The sequence below is a fragment of the Mobula hypostoma genome, chromosome 13 (assembly GCF_963921235.1).
Source record: "Mobula hypostoma chromosome 13, sMobHyp1.1, whole genome shotgun sequence".
NCBI lineage: Eukaryota > Metazoa > Chordata > Chondrichthyes > Myliobatiformes > Myliobatidae > Mobula > Mobula hypostoma.
In genome coordinates this window covers 12,120,349-12,142,398 of record NC_086109.1, presented here as the reverse complement: position 1 = coordinate 12,142,398, position 22,050 = coordinate 12,120,349, and the positions used below count along the sequence as shown (strand labels likewise).

Below are 22,050 nucleotides of genomic sequence, written 5' to 3'. Positions count from 1 at the left end.
AGCATAGCTAACGTATTTTAAACTAGCTGGCCAGTTGCTCAGCAGCTACTCTATTGCAGACATCCCACCTCTCCCAGAAGTTCCGGGAGTCTCCCACCAATTGATGGTGCTACCTCCCTGAAATGAGTTTTTGCAGGCTGGGATTTCTGTGGATTCAAACCACCACAAGGTTCCAACCCAAGGTCTGTGGTCATCTACTTTCTGGAGTATAAAATTAAAGAGTTGGTGCTTCGCTCTGCTTGGAAAAAAACGAGAGCTCTATTACGACGGGAAAAGAGTATTTTTTGATCAAGACTACCCGACCGAAATACTAATGAAAAAAAAAGCTCAGAAAGACGCTTAAAGAAAAGGGATTCCAGTTCCAGACTCTTTACCCAGCCAAACTTCGAATGTTTTTTGACACTGGACAAGTCATCTACAATAACGCATCGGAGGCGACGGAAGACCTGAAGAACAGTGGAATTTTTCCTGGACTGTCCCGGAATCGTGGCTTCCGTGGAAGGCATAGCCACAGCGAAACTGAGACAACTTTCCTGGGAGACAGCTGGTGCAAAGTCCCGCCGGGACCAAGAAACACGTCTGAAACGCATCCAGAACAAGCTAAAGGAATTTCGACGCAACAAAGAGACTGCATGAGAGCTCTTAAAGGTATAGCGATAAAATATCCTTCCTTCAGCCAGGTCGGTAAAATCACATGTACCTTAACACCAAACTATAATTGACTTTGTATTAAGAACTTAAAAATAGAACATAAACGATTTTTTTTTCTCTGTAAGCACTTATTACTATAACTGACCATAAACCTGGGAGCTGATGTTTGATACTGTTTTTGTTTGTGCACTGTCCTGATTTCAATTATTCAGAGGCATCAACCTGCACTAGGAGGGGCCCCTTCGGGTTTAAGGGCTCCCCCCGCCCTCGACTTAGAAGTTTAGTTTAAACTTCAAGCATGGAAGGCACAGATGTTATATGTGTTGATTATATGTTAAATGTTAGTTTGTTGTACAGACAGAAATTCATTTTTAGGTCATCTAGGGATAATTAACTATTTATATAAACCCTTTTTTATCGGCGTGGAATGCTGTATCAAGAATACAGAGTAATCATTCTTAATGTGAATGGGTTACAGAACCCAATCAAAAGGAGTAAGGCTATAGCTAAAATGAAGAGAGAAATCCAAGATATAACTTTTTGGCAAGAAACTCCCCTTTCAAAGATTGAACATGAGAAGTTACGCAAAATGGGTTTAAAAATTTTTATTACTCTTCTTTTGAGAGGGGAAACACAAGTGGAGTTGCAATATTAATCTCAAATAAAGTAAATTTCTAGTTTTCCTCACAGATTACAGACAAAGAAGGGTGTTATTTACTGGTGACTGGTGAAGGGTTTTATTGATCATAAAGAAGTTACACTACTGAATGTCTACAGATGAACAGGAAATGATAAACAGCTGATTAAGAATATTTTTAATATGATATATGTGGTAATGTGAGCATTATTAAAAGTAGGATAATACTAATTGGGAAGCTGTTTTTAAAGAGGGGCTGGTTCAGGGGTTGGCGGGGTTTTTCTTCTGTTGTTTTTACTTCTGGTGTGCTTTGTATATAGTGTCCCTGCCATGCTGTACGGGTTGTGAAAGCATCTGGATATAAATATCGGTTTTGCTTTTCGAGATAAAGTTGTGCCTTTGCACATGAAGTTGTCGAGTGTTCCTTTTTCAAAGTTGAAGTTACCACGATATCTCTGGAAACATCTGGTGTGGTAATCTGTGGGGGGAACTGGAATATTCAATTACATCCTTCCCCGGACTCCTCAAATAGAAAAAAAAGATAAACCGGAAACATTACATGTCAAGAAACTGCTCAAAGAAATAGGCATGATAGATATATGGAGAGAGTTATACGCACTTGATAGACCGTTCACCTTTTTTTCTCATCCCCACTCCGTGCACTCAAGAATAGATTTTTTTTATGTTTAATTCAGAGAGACACAGGATTATAAAATGCGATATAGGGGTAAGAGACAACGCTGACCACACAGGGGTTTACTTAACATTACATTTGGACAACAAATGCAAAGATACCTTGTGGGACTTAATACCAGTCTTTTGAATGACCTCTATGTTTAAAATACCTAAAGAAAGAGTTTGAAGATTATATGATATATAATGATAAGGAACGGTGTCCCCCAGCACTCTGTGGGATGCGGCAAAAGCTGTTATTAGGGGTAAACTCAAAAAGTGATCAGCTCAGAAGGAAAAGGAAAAAGAGAAACAAATCAAGGAACTTACTGAAAAATTACCATTTTTGGAGAGTAAGCATATGGAGTATAATGACAGTAATGTCTTGAATCAAATTTTGGATACAAAACAAACTCTAAATAATATTCATGAAAGTGAAGTTGAGAAGAGATCTAAGTTCGTTAAACAAAATTTCTATGAGAATGGTCCGAAATCTGAGAAATTACTTGCATGGAGAATACGTAAACAACAGGCTGAGAGATCTGTACATTGGGTGAAAGACACCCAGACTAATAAGATGCTTCACAAATTGGAAGACATTCAAAAATCTTTCGAAACGTACTGCACAATGTTATACGCTGAACCCAAAGCTGCAGAGTTAGCAGACATATCTAATTTCTTAACGTCCTTAGATTCACCATCTGCAGGTACAGCAAAATAAACTAATAACTCAGGAGATAACAGAAGAAGAACTAGGTAAGGCTATATCAGAATTAAAAACAAATAAAATCTCAGGTGCTGATGGCACTTTCAGAGGGATAATACCAATACCTAAGAAATGTTTTGCTTGTGTTTTCAGAGGAGGGGAGACTCCGTTGTCCTGGAATCAAGCAATGATTTCAGTAGTTCCTAAAAGTGATGAGGATCGGACTGAATGCTGTTCCTATAGGCCCATATCTGTTCCAAACATAGATTATAGATTATTTGCATCAATATTAGTAAAAAGATTGGAAAATATAGTTCCAGATCTAATTGACACAGATCAAACAGGTTTTGTTAAAAGTGGGCAAATCCAGGACAATGTGAGACGGGCCCTTCATCTCATTGACCATATAAGCAAAAATAACCTGGAATCTGTAGTAATTAGCCTTGATGCTGAAAAGGCCTTCGACTCAGTACGATGGGAATATCTCTACTTGGTACGTAAGTGGTTTGGCTTTAATAATCAGGTAGTTGGATGTCTAAAAGCTTTATATTCTTCCCCTACAGCCAGAATTAAAATAAATGGGAATTTATCTAAAACAATATTTCTTGAAAGGGGATGTCGACAAGGGTGCCCCCTAAGCCCCAGGCTTTTCACTCTCTTTATCGAGCCATTGGCCCAGGCAATTAGAGAAGTCAAGTTTATAACAGGTGTACTGATCAGAGATACGGAATATAAGATTTGTCCACATGCGGATGACATTCTCGTGACTCTTACCAGTCCCCAATGCAGGTTTGCCTAAATTAATATCCCTGCTGAAAGAATTCAGTTCCTGCTCTGGCTATAATTTAAATTTATATAAAACCCAAACTTTAAATTTTAATTATGAACCACAAGAAAACATCTACAGAATGAGTAAATTCAAATGGAAAGGTAATATTATCAAATATCTAGGAGTGCAAATACCTGAAGACTTATCTACTATGTACAAAAATAATCATATTCCCATGACAGCTGATATTAAGGCAGACTTAAATAGATGGTCATTGCTGCCAATGAATATGAATAATCAAATAGAAGCCATAAAGATGAATGTATTACCTAGATTGCTCTTCCTTTTTCAATCATTACCTGTTGAAGTACCTTTTAAGTAATTTAATGAATGGAAAAGAATGATTCAAACATTTATTTGAGGAAAACAGAAAACAAGAATTAGATTTCAGACATTACAGCTGCATGATGATAAAGGTGGATTTGCTGTGCCTTGCTTTGAAGATTATTATAGAGCAGCACAGCTGCGCAGTTTGGTCTGTTGGTGTGACCCTCATTGTGAGGCAAAGTGGAAGGATTTAGAACAAAGTTTAATAAATATCCCTCTCCAATCTTTACTGGGGGATAAAACACTCCAAAAGAAGCATTTCAATAAACTGACTCTGTGGACAACCGTCCCTCTAAACATCTGGTATAAAGAATTTAAAGACCCAAAATTTGAAAGAAATGTAAGAATACTATGTTGAGTGGCACATGACACAGAATTTATCCCAGTACAATTGGATGGTAGATTTACACATTAGACAAGTAAGAGAATCGCCTTATTCTGTACAATATCCTCCATTAAGGGTTTGGAGTCCTTTCAACAACTCACAGAAACATATCACTTAGAGAAACAAGGCTTCTTTAGATATCTTCAGCTAAGACAATATTTTAATAAAAATATTAAAACTATTGGAGAGAAGGGGTTAAGTCTGGTTAATATGTTCATTGATGTGTATAAAGGTAATATTAAAAAGAAACTGATAACCAGGATTTACTCGATTTTACAATCTCTCCACAATGTATGTTAAATCAAAATGGGAGAAAGAAGCCAACATAAAATTGACAGAAGATGATGGGTTAAACATATGCAGAACACATTCAATTACTTCAAGCTTCAGGTCTGTGGAGGAAATTCACCTGGAAGAATACCTTAAGATTTTTCATAACGCCAAAAATAAAGTTCAATGTAACAGACCTGAACAAGGTCAATGTTGGAGAATGTGTGATAATCTGTAGGCTGATCATTTTCATATTTTCTGGGAGTGTCCAAAGATTTTGTCTTATTGGTTAGATATGGTTAAAAAAAGATAAGGTCAATAATCAGCCCAGAGATTAATTTTGTCTTTAACGTTATTTATTTGGGTAATGTACCAAATGGGCTCAAAAAACATGAAAGATATTTATTGCAAATACTACAGCAGCCTGTTAAGAAAGTGATGACCAGGAAATGTCTATACAAAGAGTTTCCTTCAGTCCTGGAATGGATAGAAATAGTTCAAGAAATTTATGTCATGGAACGATTGACTTTCTCTCTGAGACATGAAACTAAAAATTTTGAAGGATACTGGGAAAATTGGTCATTTTATTTGAACCTGAAATAACTTCGTCACTGTACATTTATTTGGTTTGAAGAACTTTGTTTTATTTCTTTCGATGAGAGAACCTGCAGAATGGACTTTAAAGTCATGCATCTTAAGGTCCCCTGAGACTTTAAAGGACAATTATGGATATTTAGTTAATCTTGTTACGGCAATGTAACCCATTTCCCTGTTCATTTTTTCTATTATAAGTTATGGATTTTACTTCACCTATGATGACCCTGTCTGTCTGTTTGTTCTTATCCTGTTTGTTCTGTTATTGGCAAAACAATAAAAGTGAAGTTTTAGAAAAAAGAAAAAGTACCCATGAACAAAGACAGAAAAAACACAAATGTGTAAAAGACAAAGAATTGTGCCGATACCAAAAGAAAAACAAAATAATAATAACAAGTAAGTAAGTACTAAATAATACTTGAGAACATGAGTTGTAGAGTCCTTAAAAGTGAGTCCATAGGTTGTGAAATCAGTTCAGTGATAGGTGAAATTATCAACTCTGGTTCAGAATCTGTTCCTGAACCTGGTGGTGTGGGACATGAGGCTCCTGTACCAGCTTCCTGATGGCAACAGCAAGAAGAGGGCATGGCCTGGATGACGGATGCTGTTTTTAGTACCGCAATGTGCTCAGCAATGAAGAGGGGTTTACCAGTGATGGACAGGGCTGTACGCACTATCTTTTGTGGTTTTTCTGTTCAAGGGATCGATGTTTTCATACCATGCCATGATGCAGTCAATAAGCGTACTCTCCACTGTGCATCTATAGGACTTTGTCAGAAAATGGGGAGGGCAATATGTGCCCAGTGGTGGGATCCCATTGGAGATGGCAGAAGTTATGAAGAATTATGTGCTGGATGCAGAGACTCAAAGCTTACCGCGCAGTAGCTTCCATGTCCAGCACAGAGGTCTCTGTAACTTCCACCATCTCCAGTGGGATCTCACCACCAAGCACTTCTTTCCCTCTCCCCCACTTTCTGCTTTCCACAACAACCGCTCCCTACGTGACTCCCTTGTCCATCCATCCCTCTCCACTGATCTCCCTCCTGGCACTTATCCTTGCAAGAAGAACAAATGCCTCACCTACCCCTGCAGTTCCTCCTTCACCACCATTCAGGGCCCCAAACAGCCCTTCCAGGTAAGGCAACACTTTATCTGTGAATCTGTTGGGGCTATCAACTGAATCTGGTGATCCTGGTGCAGCCTCCTGAATATTGGTGTGACCTGACGTAGATTAGGACACCACCTCGCCGAGCAACTATACTCCATCTGCCAGAAAAAGTGAGATCTCCCAGTGGCCACCCATTTTACTTACACTTCCCATTCCCATTCCCATTCTGACACGTCAATCCATGGTGTCCCCCACTGTCGTAATTAGGCTACACTTAGATGAGAGGAACAACACTTTTATAATCAATCTGTGTGGCCTCCAACCTGATAGCATGAACATCGATTTCTCCAGCTTCCAGTATTGCCCTGCCCCCTTTCACCATTCCCAATTCCCCTTTCCCTTCTCACCTTATCTCCTTACCTGCCCATCACCTCCCTCTGGTGCTCTTCACCATTTTTATCTTCCATGGCCTTCTATCGTCTCCTATTAGATTCCCTCTTCTCCAGCCCTGCATAGGTTTTACGAAACAACTTCCCAGCTCTTTATTTCACACATCCCCCCCTTCCCCCAGTTTCACCTATCACCTTGTGTTTCTTCCTCTCCTCACCCCAACTTTTATCTCTGATTCCTCATCTTTTTTCTTCAGTCCTGATGAAGGGTCTGAGCCCAAAACGTCGACTATTCTCTGTTCCATAGATGCTGCCTGGTCATCTTTTGAGGACAGACAGTTCCTGGTTGGGTCTCTGTGAACAAAATGCTGTGGACTTTGCTCGTTTTGATTGATTTCCTCCCCTGTGATTGACAGACAGCTCTGGACATTTGCAAAATCAATGTTGGTTTGAGAGTTGTACACTGTATCCACAACAATGCTTGAATACCCGTTGACACTAAAGATGTCGGAAACTGGAGTTGGGAATACACTCCTGGAGGAATTCAACTGGTCAAGCAGCACCTGTCAAGGGGAGGGGAATGTCAATAGTTTGGATCGAGACCCTGCATCAAGTGTGAGTGGAGAATGAGATAAAGTAAATAGGACAGGAGGAGGTGTGAGACTGGGTCCATTAGGTGGTTCGGGACTGAGGAGAGGTGAAACACAACATGCAAATGGAATGGGGAAGAAAAGGGGTGACGTTTGGAGGGGGAGTGAGAGGTTGAAACAGATCAGGAGAAAAGGGGAATAGTGCAGGTGAGGGAAGAATACATCCAGATGGAGAAATCCCCTTGGGGCTGTTAAGTGGAAACATCAGGTCTTCCATTGCTGGAATCTGATCCTCCTCTGCAGGGATCACTATGACAATTGACGTTATTGTCTTGAAATCATTGTCTTTCCTGGGCCATTTCAGTGGGGCAATCAGTAAAGAACATTACTGGAACTGGAATCCAAGGTAAACCAAGGTGGGCAGGGATGAAAGGTTTCTCTCCTTAAAGGCCTTTCCAATCCAAATGGGATTCTGACAATCTGGCAAGTCATCATTATCATTATCAATATGTGGTTTTTAGTTCCAGAAATAATTAATAGATTGGATCTAAACACTCAATACATTTTTAAAGAATTTAAAGTCAAACTAGATTTCTATATACTAAAGTAACAACCTCTGTTGCAGCACCTTCTAACTGCACATACAAGTAGTTGACAGGTACAAAATACAAAATTTCCATTGGAACTAGAAGGGACAGCTTCGGACATTATGAGGGGTTTCTTTGTGCAGTTTATAAATTTGTCTGTAAGTGGGGAGGAAGTCAGGACATTGGCCTCAAGAGATCCTATCAACCCCATCTGAATCCTAGAGTTCCCTGGAATCTGAGACACAGACGCATCCCAAATGAAACAGCTGGGATCTTATTCGACATTTCAAAGGCTGACATATTCTGAAGTAACTGAAAGTTCAACACTGCGCTGTCCCTCAATACTGCACTGGAAGGTCAGCCCTGGGTTTCTGCTCAGGACTCTGGAGTGGGAAGTGAACCCACAATGTACTGACACAGGGGAGAGAGCACTGACACAGCTGACACAGTAATAGCACTGACTGCACCTCAGACCAAAATCATTGGCTGTGGTGTCATGGACCACAGTCTGGGCATGACCTGCACTTGTTTCCACCGTCATGTTCAAAAATGTTTGTTTGCATTGAGATGTTCCCTTCAAATCTGAAAATGCCTTCCTCAGTTTCAGGTGCATTGTGGGCAGAGAAATATGTAAGAGGAGTTGTGGGAAGAGCGATCACAATCGATTGTTACTATGAAGCAACGTACCGCTCACACACAAAGTATTGGTGTCATGGATGGACTCGTCGCTGTTCAGTTTTAGTGGAAACAAATGGGCAACACGGACGGAGTGGACGAGTGTCAATCACAGATAACCCGGAACAGAGAATATTTACTGTTACTATAGAGCATCTTCGCTCTAGGGATACAGGATGGTACAGCTGTGCGATTACAACAGCAGTTGCTGATCCGAGATTTAATGTACATCTACAAGTATCTGATGGTAGGTTTCTCAGTGATTAACATTGTGCCTTCTATAAAGTAAGTGTCTCTTGATCTTTGCCCAGACATTGTCCATCCTTCACTATCTCTGCATTCATACCAGTGCCAAATGTTCCCTTCTGTGTGGTAGGCCACTTAACCCAGTCACAAATTAATTATCTCCTGAAAGCCACCAAACAGATATCTCACATTACTGTGGAATTATAAGACCAGTTTTCAATAGGAGATTTAATTTACATCTGCAAGTAAAGTAAATGTCTCATGATCTTTGTCCCCACCCTGTCCATCCCTCACTATCTCTGCATTTACATCAATGCCGCATGCTTCCCTCACTAAATCCAGTCACAATATCATTTTCTCCAGAAAGACAGCAAACACATGACAGATATCTCACATTACTGTCTTTAAACAAGCAGGAACAACTTTATTTGGTACCTCCTACACCTAATAAAGTGGCCAATGATTGAATGTTCCTGGTCTTCTGCTTCTGTGTCCCATCCACTTCCAGGTTCGATATGTTGTATTTTCAGATGCTCTTCTGCACACCACTGTCATAACACCCGGTTATTTGAATTCCTGTCACCTTTCTGTCAGCTTGAACCAGTCAGGCCATTCTGTCATTAACAAGGCATTTTTGTTCATAGAATTGCTGCTCTCTGCATGTTTTATTTTATGTTGTTCACACCATTCTCTGTAAACTCTCAAGACAGATGTATGTGAAAATCCCAGGAGATCAGTATGTTCTGAGATTCTCAAACTACCCCATGTGGCCCCATCAATTATTTCATGGTCAAAGTCACTTAGATCACATTTCTTCCTCATTCTGATGTTTGGCCTGAACAACAACCAAACCTCTTGACCATGTCTGTAGGCATTTATGGACTGTGTTGCTGCCATGTGATTGACTAATTAGGTATGTGCATTAACAAGCAGCTGAACAGGTGTATCTACTAAAGTGGCAGAAGACTGTTGGATTTTCAGATGTTCATTCAGTGTCTGAATGTTTAATTCTTTCCCACAGAACATGTTTCTGTTCCAGTGATTCAGTATCAGTCACCAGCATATGTGTCACGTCTCGGGGGCTCAGTGTCAGTGTCCTGTGAGTCTTTCCAGGGATCCCTTCCCATTCAGTACCGATGGTATGAAAAATCCTCACATGGTGATCCAAAGAACTCAGATACCAATGAACTGGCTCTACATTGTCAATCCTTCAACCAGCAGCACCATCAATATTACTGCCGTGCCTCGAATCGGCTTGGAGCAAGATCCAGTGCAATAGTTAAAGTGACAGTCTTCAACAACGGAGAGATCTGCAGTTATGTGACAGAAATCAATGGCACCAGTAAGTTCTAATTTCAAGGGAGGATACATTTAAATATTTCTTTTTGTTACTCTGTTACTGCTACTCTTATACTTCTAGTGAGGATAAGGAATTTCTTTACATTTGTAAAAGCTACACATTGCAGAGACCATGGGGTAGAAATAAAGTGTAGTGAACAGTTAGGTCCGTCACTTCGTCATGGAGATGTGGAGCACCTCTTACATAGTTGGACTTGCACATCCAGTTGAAAGCATTCCATTCATACTTCTGCCTTCTGCTTTGAAAAGGCTGGAATAGGTGTTGAGTTGTGAGACAGTGATACTCATAAAAACCAAAGGAAGGACAGGTCTGCAGGTAGATTGTCACCAGGACCAGATGGACTGCACCCCACCATTCTGAAAGACTTTGTGGAGGTATATGTGGTGAACTTTCAATAAGAACTAGACTCTGGAATGTTCCCAAGGACTGGAAATTTAGAAGTGTCACTCCACACTTTAAGCAGGAAGGGAGGCAAAAGAAAGGAAATTATAGACCGGTTAGCATGACATCAGTGGTTGGGAAGATGTTGGAGTCCATTATTAAGAACAAGCTTTTTCTTCGCGAACATCCATGAAAGCAGAGGGGTGGCCCAAAGAATGAGTGACTGTTAAACATTAGAACACCAAAGCCCCCCCAGCTCCCCCCTCCCATACACAAGCAGCAGCAAGGCAATGACCCTCCCCCCCCCGCCTCACCACACCAGCTAAAAAAGCACTGGCACCCTCCACCGAGCACTCAAGCGTGCAGCAAAGTATCAATAAAGACATAGACTTGCAGTACCTCAAAGACTACTCGTTCACCCAGTTATTCAATATACTACAGGGACTCTCTCTCCCTAATAAGAGAAAAAGAGGTGTCTCTTTTTCTCAGCGAGAGGGAGCATAAAACATACAACTCATTGATTTATAATGTTAAATGGCTGTTGCATCGCTTTTTCCGAGCTCCATGCCCCGAGGTTTGGCCCCAGGGCTCAGGTCTCAGGACACCCAGCCGGCGGCTAACCCACTGCTCCCGATGTTTCATGTTCCATGTTCTCCAGTGACGCCTTAGTCAGGGGCACCGGCCGAGAATCAGACTGTCCCCAGAGCAACAAAACTCCGGCACCCTGAATGCACGCTTGTCTTCCAGGCCGCGTCCTTGGGGTATTAAGGCCGGTGGTGAAGCCCTGATAGCAGGTTACATTCCCGCAAATATCCAGTCAGAGTCAAAGTTTTCCAAAGAACTTTGATAAGGAAAAAAACATATATCAAAAACAGAAATAGAGCCATTCTCAAAGATGCAAGCAAAGTGGTAATGTTGCAGCTACATAGGACCCTGGTCAGACCCCACTTGGACTACTCTGCTCGTTTCTGGTCACCTCACTGTAGGAAGGATGTGGAAACTATAGAAAGGGTGTACAGGAGATTTACAAGGATGTTGCCTGGATTGGGAGGCATGCCTTATGAGAATAGGTTGAGTGAACTCGGTCTTTTCTCCTTGGAGCGACGGAGGATAAGAGGTGACCTGATAGAGGTGTATAAGATGATGAGGGGCATTGATCATGTGGATAGTCAGAGGCTTTTGCCCAGGGCTGAAATGGCTAACACGAGAGGGCACAGTTTTAAGTTTCTTGGAAGTAGATACAGAGGCGATGTCAGGGGTAAGTCTTTTACGCAGAGAGTAGTGAGTGCGTGGAATGGGCTGCTAGCGACAGTGGTGGATAGGGTCTTTTAAGAGACTCCTAGATAGGTACATGTCACCCAAGGTAACTTCTAAAATATGTACGTGTTCAGCATCGCATTGTGGGCCGAAGGGCCTGTATTGTGCTGTAGGTTTTCTATGTGTCCATGTTTCAAAGCAGTTGCTGTTTTGCACCATCTTGACTTTGCTCCACCCTCCAAGTCCATTATTAAGAACAAGGTTTTGGGGTACTTGGAGGGATTTGATAAAATATGTTTTCCATATCGGGAAATCTTGTCTGAAAAACCAACCTCAGAAAGCAAGGATGTTCCTTTCTTTTATTTATTTACTGATAGAGTACAGAGTAGGTCCTTCCGGCCCTTCAAGCCACACAGGCACAGCGACCCTCGACAAACCTGATTAACTACATCCTAATCACAGGACAATCAACAAAGACCAATTAATCTTTCCATTCTGTCTGTGGCCTGTGGGAGGAAACGGCACCACCCAGGAGAAACACCACGCATTCCACATGTACAACGTATTGACTCCATTCATTAGAATGGAGATGAGGAGGAGTTTATTTAGCCAGAGGGTGTTGAATCTGTGGAATTAATTACCACAGACGGTTTTTGAGGCTGACCAATTGGGTTTATTGAAAATGGAGCACGATATTTTTGTGCTTAGTAATGGCATCAAAGATTACGGGGAGAAATCAGGAGAATGGGATTGAGTGGGATAATAACTCAACCATGATGGAATGGTGGGACAGACTCTATGAGCAAAATGGTTTAATTCTGTTCCTGTGTCTTATGGTCCCATTGTCTTATGGTCATCACTATCTTTAGAATTTCATGAACAGTCCAAGTAAATCACTGACTACTTAAACTGAGTTTCAGGTTGCTGATTAAAATACCTCGCTCACTTCGAGATACGGGAAGGGAACCCATACCTTCTATTTGAGTCTATGCACAGATATGAGCAAGTCTGCCACATTTCATGGCTGTGAACAGGATAATAAGCTTTCAAAACCCATGTAAAACTGTATAGGAATGTCAGTCCTATGCAAAGGATGGGCAAGTCTTCAGCTTACTGCTCCACGAGGTTTACCTGTCTCTGTGCTGAACTGAGCCGGTGGCCTGTAATTAATGGCTCCTTAACTGGCTGCAGTTATGATTGGCTTTATGGCTATGGACTTACATTTGTGAATTTCAGTTCTGAATTTATTTACTTACTTTTATTCTTTGCATGATTTATTTTTTTTACTACACATTGTGCATTTGACAGTGTTTTTTAATGGATTCTATAGTTTTTTTTGTTTGGTGGCTGCTTATAAAGAGAAAATCTGAAGGCTGTATATAGTATTCATACTTGGGCATTAAATATACTCTGAATTTTGAAATTGAACTGTAATATGATTGGCTGTGATCCAATAAGCTGTCACACCAATGCAATGAAATAGAATTCTGATTTTAACCTTTCAAAAGTATGTTACAGTTTAGAGAGGATGCAGCAGAGTCATAGAGATATAGGCTATGGAAACAGGTGCTTCAGCTGAAATCGTCCATGCTGACCACAGTGTCTTCCTGAGCTTCTCCCATTTCCTCACAATTGGCTGGTATCCTTCTAGAGCTTTCCTGTCCATGAACTTGTCCTAATCTGTTTGAAATATTGTATGTGTACCCACCTCTAGCTCTTCCTCTGGCAGCCTTTTCCACATACACACTGCACTGCTCTGTGTGGAAAACACTGCCCCTCCAAGAATCTCCCTTCTCACCTTAACCGGATGCTATCTGGTTTCCAACTCCCCTACCCTGGGATAAAGACTGTGATTATCCACCATACCTTTGCCCCTCTTAATTTGTAAACCTCTTTCTTTGTTTCCTTTCCAATCTTTTTATCCATTTCAAAATTATAAACGTAACATAGTATTGATACAAAATTATTGGGATTATATTGTTGTAATTAACATATTTAAATATAAACCCAGTTGACACATGGGTATTAAATCCCCCAATCATAGGAGATACATATATAATATACAAAAGAATTTTTTAAAATATAACATGAAAAAAGAAAGAAAATATATATACTCCAAAAGAAAAACTAACCAAAACAATACTAATCAACTAAACTAAAAAAAAAGAAAAGAAAGACATGGGCTGTTATGTAACATCAAAAAAAAAGAATCATTAGTGTTGTTGACTCCGCTCCTTTCGACATATATTAAAAAGAAATAGAATAGGTTTGGAAAAGGTCAAATTACATCATACGAAAGTATTGAATAAATGGCCTCCAAGTCTTTTCGAATTTAATAGAGGGATCACGAATAACACTTGTAATTTTTTCTAAGTTTCGACACAGCATAGTTTGAGAGAACCAATGAAATGTGTGGGAGGATTGATCTCTTTCCAATTCAGCAAAATGGATCTTCTAGCCATTAATGTAAGAAATGCAATCATTCGACGAGCTGAAGAGGTTAAATGAATTGATTCTATCATTGGTAACCCAAAGATTGCAGTAATAGGGTAAGGTTGTAAATCAATATTCAGAACAGTTGAAATAATATCAAAATATTATTTTTTCAAAAAAGGACATGACCAAAACATATGAGTTAAAGAAGCTATCTCAGAGTGACATGTATCACATACAGGATTTATATGAGAGTAATAATGAGCTAATTTATCCTTAGACATATGAGCCCTATGCACTACTTTAAACTGTATCAATGCATATTTAGCACATATAGAGGATGAGCTAACAAATTGAAGAAATTTTTTCCAATTTTTAAATCGGTAAAGTAATCATAAGTTCCCTTTCACAATCAGTCTTAACTTTATTAGGTACGTCTGGAAGTATTTTCATTATCATCTCATAAATAGTTGCTTTTACACCTTTCTGAAAAGGATTTAAATCTAATTTTTTTTTCCAAAATATCCATTGAATATAAATTTGGGAAGGTAGGAAGAGCAGTATTTAAAAATTTTCTAATCTGTAAATATCTAAAAAAAATGGGATCTAGGCAAATTATATTTATTAGATAATTGTTCAAAGGACATGAAACAATTATCCAAAAATAGATCACAAAATCATACTATACCTTTAGTTTTCCAAGCCAAATAGGCTTGATCCATGATAGAGGGTTGAAAGAAGAAATTAGATATAATAGGACTTGCTAGAATAAACTGATTCAAACCAAAAACTTTTTGAAATTGAAACCGTATTCATAAAGTGTATTTTACTATTGGGTTATCCATTTGGTAATACAATTTAGAAAGAGTAAAGGGAAGCTAAGTCCCTAAAATAGAATCCAATGAAAACCCTTGTAAAGAATTACATTCAAGATTTACCCAATATGGACTTGAAGTTACGTCTAAGTCCCATAACCAAAATTTTTAATATCGAATATTAATTGCCCAATAATAAAATCTAAAATTCGACAATGCCAATCCCCCCTCCTTTTTAGATTTCTGTAAGTATCTTTTACCTAACCTAAGATTTTTGTTCTGCCATATATATGAAGAAATTTTGGAATCAACATTATCAAAAAAGGATTTCAGAATAAAAATTTGTACTGCTTGAAATAAATATAAAAATTTAGGTAAAATAATCATCTTGATAGCATTGATCCAACTTATCAATGATAGAGACATTGGTGACCATTTAGTAAACAGAAGTTTAATCTGATCCACTAAAGGTGAAAAAAAAGGCCTTAAATAAATCCTTGTGCTTTTTTGTAGTTTTAACCCCTAAATATGTAAAAAAAAAGTTGGTAACCAATTTAAATGGTAAACATCCATAAATGAGAACCTGCACATTTTGGGGAAATAGTTCACTCTTATTAAGGTTCAATTTGTAACCAGAAAAATTACTAAACTGAGCCAACAAGGATAAAACAGCGGGAATGCATTTCTCAGGATTAGAAATGTGTAATAACAAATCATCTGTAAATAATGATAACTTATGTATTTCATTTGCACGGGTAATAGCAAAAATGTTAGGTGAGTCTCGGATAGCAATTGCTAAGGGTTCAAGGGCAATATCAAATAATAATGGAGTAAGAGGACATCCCTGCCTAGTACTCTGAGATAAGCGGAAAAAGGAAGATCTTTGATCGTTAGTAAAAACCAAAGCTACAGGGGTATGATATATCAATTTTAATCCAAGATATAAATATTGAACTAAAATTAAATTTCTCACGCACACTAAATAAATATGGCCATTCAATTCTGTCAAAAGCTTTCTCAGTATCTAATGAAATAACACATTCTGGAGTACTAAATGAAGGAGTATAAACAATACTCATTAAACTCCTAATATTAGAAGTTGAATAATGATTTTTAATAAATCCAGTTTGGTCCACAGAAATAATTTGAGGTAATACCTTCTCCAACCTAGTTGCTAATACTTTAAAAAAATTTAGAATCTACATTCAGGAGAGATATCGATCTGTATGATGCACAATCAGTAGGATCTTTATTCTTTTTAAGAATTAAAGAAATAGAGCTCCATAAAATGATTGTGGTAATTTACCTAATCTAATTGCTTCTTTAAAACTCTAGACAACCAAGGAGAAAGAGTAGAAGAAAAAAACATTAAAAATTCCACTGTAAAACCATCTGGACCAGGTGCTTTGCCAGAATTCATTCAGGAAATAATAGCTATTATTTCTTCATCCCTAATAAGAATTTCTATTGTTAAACATACTTCGCGTGATAATTTCAGAAAATTCAATTTCTTTAAAAAGTCATGAGTGTTGGGATCATGAAAAAATTCAGAATGATATTGAAGTATAACATTTTTGAGAAGATTTGTTTATCTCATCATGATTAACCGTCAAGGTGTCATCATGTTTGCGAATCTTGATAATTTGACATTTAACCAAAGCTGTTTTCAATTGATTAGCTAATAATCAATTCACGATGCTCAGGATGTTTTACGAGTCTGTGGTGGCCAGTGCTATTATGTTTGCTGTTGTCTGCTGGGGCAGCAGGCTGAAGGTAGCAGACACCAACAGGATCAACAAACTCATTCGTAAGGCCAGTGATGTTGTGGGGATGGAACTGGACTCTCTGACAGTGGTGTCTGAAAAGAGGATGCCGTCCAAGTTGCATGCCATCTTGGACAATGTCTTCCATCCACTACATAATGTACTGGTTGGGCACAGGAGTACATTCAGCCAGAGACTCATTCCGCCGAGATGCAACACTGAGCGTCATAGGAAGTCATTCCTGCCTGTGGCCAAACTTTACAACTCCTCCCTTGGAGGGTCAGTCACCCTGAGCCAATAGGCTGGTCCTGGACTTATTTCCTGGCATAATTTACATATGATTATTTAATTATTTATGGTTTTCTATGGCTATATTTATACTCTGTTCTTGGTTGGTGCAACTGTAACGAAACCAAATTTCTCTCAGGATCAATAAAGTATGACTATGACTATGACTAATTTACCCAATGTGTCACTATGTGTATAAAGCTCACTTCCAGTTTTCATTAATTGATTTTCAATCGAGGATGTTAATAATAAGCTATGTTCCACTTGAAGTTAGACTCTCTGTTTATAAAGCTCCTTACTAGGAGCAATAGAGTATTTCTTATCAATTTCTTTAATTTTATTGACCAACAAAAGTGTTTCATTCTTAATACATTTTTTCAAACCAACAGAATAAGAAATAATCTGCCCACGGATATATGATTTAAAAGAGTCCCATACTGTCCCGTTAGAGACTTCTTCCATAATATTAGCTGAAAAGAAGAGATCAATCTGTTCCTTCATAAACTTAACAAAATCCGGGTCTTGAAGCAGATTAGAATTAAATAGCCATTGTCTAATACTGGGAGAAGTATCTATTAACTTGATAGAAAGTTTCAATGGAGCATGATCAGAAATGGCAGTAATGTCATAATTACAGTCAATTTACAGAAGGAATTAAACGAGAATAAATAAAAAAGTAGTGAATTCGAGAATGAGAATGATAAAAATGTGAGAAAAATGAAGACTCTTTATCCTTAGGGTGTAAAATTCTCCAAATTTCTGAAATTCCAGAGTCAATCATAAAAGAGTTGATAAGTGTAGCTGACTTATTCGGAAAAGGCTGCCTAGATATGGATCTATCCATGAGGGGATTCAAACAGCAATTAAAATCACCACCCATTATCAATGTATACTCATTTAAATTAGGAAAAGAAGTGAATAGATGCTTTAAAATTTGCGATAAACCATGTTTGGAGCGTAAACATTGACCATAGCAAATTTGTTATTAAAAAGTTACCCAGTAATTAACAAAAATCTACCACCTGGGTCTGAAACAATGTCTTGATGAGTAAAGGTAATTGAGGAATCTATGAAAATTGAAACTCCTTGCACTTTGGCCTGAGAGTTCGAGTGATACGTCTAGTCATACGAAAACCTGAAGTAACATTGATTATCCTCTTTCATCACATGAGTTTCTTGAGCAAAAATAATATGAGCATTCAGTTTTTGGAATACTTTAAAAATCTTCTTCCATTTAATTGGATGGTTTAAACTATTTGTATTCCAAGAGACAAAATTAATAAATCTGAGCCATAATTTAAAGTCAACCCTTTAGTATATAAAGAGTTAACCATAATGTAAACTCATGAAATCAGAAGAGGAATAAACATTCAGAGAGACTGGAAGTCGCGACACTGCAGACATCTTTGTAGTTCTGAATCAGCTCAACAGAAAAGCCTAATAACAAATGCAAAAAAAACCCCACCCTCCACCCATAAAGTCCTGAAACTAAGTGAGAAAGGGCTAGAAGGAGAACTAAGAACTAATACTAAATCTACCCCCATTTCTCCAGAAGGCAACTCCAAAGCTATATGTTAAAAAGAAAACACCCCAAAATCCAAAAAGAAAAATTAAACACTGTACTATAATAATCTTCATATTGTGATTTCTAAAATGAATGCAAAAAAAGCATTGATATAAATTATTCGTCAATTACAAACATAAATAATTGAAAATGGAACTTCAAAAAAAAAGACAGGAATTATGGGGAGAAGGAACATGAAAAGATGACACAGTAAAAAGAACAACAGATAATATGAAGACAGGGAAACAAACCGCTATCTTAATTATACAAAGCAAATAAAAAACAAGATATTCCTCCATACAATAGAAATTCACTATCAACTCGGTAGTAACAATATCAGAAATCAAATAATTAGAAGTTAACAAAATAAGGTCACCCATCAGCTCTGTTCACTTCAGTGAAAACTGTCCCAGCCTATCGATAACCCAGACCCTACAGTTCCAGTAGTATCTTTGTGAATGTTTTCTTTATCTTCTCTAATTTAATCACACCCTTCCTCTGGAACTGTACAGGGTAGACAAGGTGAGATCTTGTCAACGTCCTTTATAGTTGTAACATGCATTCCAACTGTACTTAATGCACATTCCAAGAAGGCAAGCCGGTCATACTTCTTGTTCAACACTTTGTCCACCTGTGTTGCCACTTTCAGGGACCAATGTAGTTGCACACCTCATTCCCTACAGTGTAAATTGTGTCCTTGTTTAATTTCACAAAATGCCTGAGTTCAATTCCATCACCTGTTCCAATGGCCACTTTCCTAGTTCAACTTCAAAGTAATTTTATTACCAGACTCTGTATACCATAAACAATCAAGAGATTCATCTTTTTGCAGATACCCACAAAACAAAGTAACACAATAGAATCCACAACAAACCACACACAACAAAGAAGGACAAACATCTAATGTGCAGAAGAGGATGAATGGTGTAAATAATAAAAACATGTAAACAATTACTACATGGAACATGAGGTGCAGAGTGCCTGAAAGTGAGTCCACAGCTGCAGAGTCCGTTCACACTGAGATGAGTGAAGCCAATCCAGGAGCCCGGTAGCTGCAGATCACCAAGTGCTGTCAAACCTGGTGGCGTGGGCCCCAAGACTCCAGCACCTCCCACCTGATGGTAGTAGCGAGAAGAGAGGGAGACGGGTCAAATGCAGGCAGATGGAACAGGCTCAACTGGGGGGTCATTGCTGGAACAGAGTAATGGGGCTGAACACTGGATCATTTCCCAGGTACCTTTGTAAACTTCAACAACTCTTTTCACCGTCCACCGCACTACAGTGTTATCGACACATTATTAATCATGTTACCTACATTATCATTACAAACTATTCATATCGATGACAAGTAACAGTGGTTAATAAATAACAGCACTGATCCCAATGGTACACCACCGGTGATAAAGTCTGATGTTGTCAGAAAACCAACTCCGCACTATCACAATCTGACTGCTTCCATCATCAAAAAACTCAGTCAGTTTTAGAGAGAAGATTTCCCATGCATAAAATCATGTTGACAATCCCAAATTTGATCATGCCTTTTCAAACTCAGGTAGATCCTGTCTCACACTATCACCTCCAGTAAATTACCCACCACTGATCTTGTGCTCACCTGCCTGGAATGGGACTGGATCAGTAATCTATTGACTCAGAAATGTGGAAACACACTGAGACATTAGTGGGCAGTGACAATGATGACTCCAATCAAATAAAAATCACTACATATGAAGAGCTGGGAGCACGAGATGAGGGACGATGCTCTTGTCTTCTCAGTCCATGTGGAATTCAATTATACCAAATAATGGTGTGGCAGCTTACTTAGAGCACAGCGACAGCTTTAAATAAAACAACTTTAATTTTAGTCTATTCTTTATATTGTGTGTTTTTTTTTTGTTCTCCATCAGATCCAAAGTTACAATGATTTTGTTCTCCTTCACACTTGTGTACAGGAAATGACATTAAACAATCTTGAATCTTGGATCTGATTGTGTAAATTTGATTTTCTGAAGATTTTCTCCCTCAGTTTCAGGTGCTTTATGGGCAGAAGATAAAGTAAGAGGAGCTGTGGGAAGAGCGATCACAATCGATTGTCACTATGCACCAATGTACCGTTCACACACAAAGTATTCGTGCCGCATGTGGAATCGCCAATGCACATCGTTAGTGAATACAAATGGACAAAGTGAGCAGTATGGAAGAACGACAATCAGAGATAACACATCCCAGGGAATATTTACTGTTACTATGGAGAATCTTGTCTCTCGAGATACAGGACATTACAGATGCGGAATTGCAACATCTGGCAATCATCCAGCCTTTGACATTTATGTAGAAGTTTCTGATGGTAGGTTTCTCGTATATTGACTTGATGTCTCCACTGGAATGTCTGATTCATGTTTTCCCAGGTCAGAGTTAGGGCAGCACGGATATCCTGAGGCTCCACAGTGGTGCAGAGTCCTGTGAGTTCTGGTCAAGTACGGGGAAACCACTTTCATGATGCTCTCATTGAGTGCGGAGTCTGACCCCCTGATGGGACACCGATTTCTAGTGGGAGGCTCAGCACCTTGTCCTGCCTCTGAACTGTATGAAATGTCACCCTGTCAGAGGTTTGAATTCAGACCAAAATTAATAACCTGATATTAACAGGTCAATGAGAAACAAGTGTTTCTCATGGTATAAATACCTTAAAATTCATAAAAAGGGAATCAGTTCCAGAGCTAAACAGACTTCATTCAGTTCTCCCACAGCAGGCTTTCCCACTACCCATCCCTGCTTCATGGATCAGTCACTCCCCCCTCTACCACATGCTGACTCTCTTTGTCTCTGGTTATGTGCTCCAGGAATCCACTCCCCGGAACCTACTGACCGTCTACTTCCCAGCAGCCAGCCTCTACACCCAGGCCATTCCTGGTGAGAAATAGAGCAATGGAATTAGAGAGAACACGGGACACAGTCCAGCACAAGAATAGACTCTTTGGTTCACTTCCCATGATTCTATCGTATTGCATTGGTCTATATCCCTTCAGTCCCTCCCTTTTCATGTCCCTGTACAAAAACCTCTAAAATATTGTGATAATATCCCTCTCCACCAGCTGGTCTGACTATCTCCCCTATCTCTGACTTCCATAAATTTATAAACTTCTATCAGGTATCCCCTCAGCTTCTTACACTCCAGCAAAAAGAATCCAAGTTTTTCTAACTTCTGTCCATGGCTAATACACTCCAATCCAGGTAACTATGTTTTATTGATTGACTGATTGATTGAGAAATAGCGTGGATTATGCCCTTCAAGCATTGCCGCCCAACAATGCCCAGACTTAGCCCTAGCCTAATCATGAGACAATTTACAGTGATAAATTAAGCTACCAACTGGTAAGTCTTTGGACCGTGTAATGAAACTGGAAATTAAATTCCAGGAGAAGTCAATCTTCCCTAATTTATCAGGAGTATTTGAAGGCACTGTGCCTGTACTCATTGGTGTTTAGAAGAATGAGGGATGATCTCATGGAAAGCTATTGAGCAT

General features: G+C 38.9%; 1 protein-coding gene across 1 annotated transcript in view; it reads left to right on the top strand.

Moving 5' to 3' along the window:
* The first annotated feature begins 389 nt into the window (after positions 1-389).
* Positions 390-22,050, top strand: part of LOC134355856 (polymeric immunoglobulin receptor-like) — a 57,465-nt gene continuing 35,804 nt past the window's right edge. Inside the window, exons 1-5 of the mRNA XM_063066361.1 lie at positions 390-648; positions 5,270-5,467; positions 8,347-8,667; positions 9,688-10,008; positions 20,551-20,871. Of these exons, the coding sequence (XP_062922431.1) occupies positions 390-648; positions 5,270-5,467; positions 8,347-8,667; positions 9,688-10,008; positions 20,551-20,871 (1,420 nt within the window). The remainder of the gene's footprint in view (positions 649-5,269; positions 5,468-8,346; positions 8,668-9,687; positions 10,009-20,550; positions 20,872-22,050) is intronic.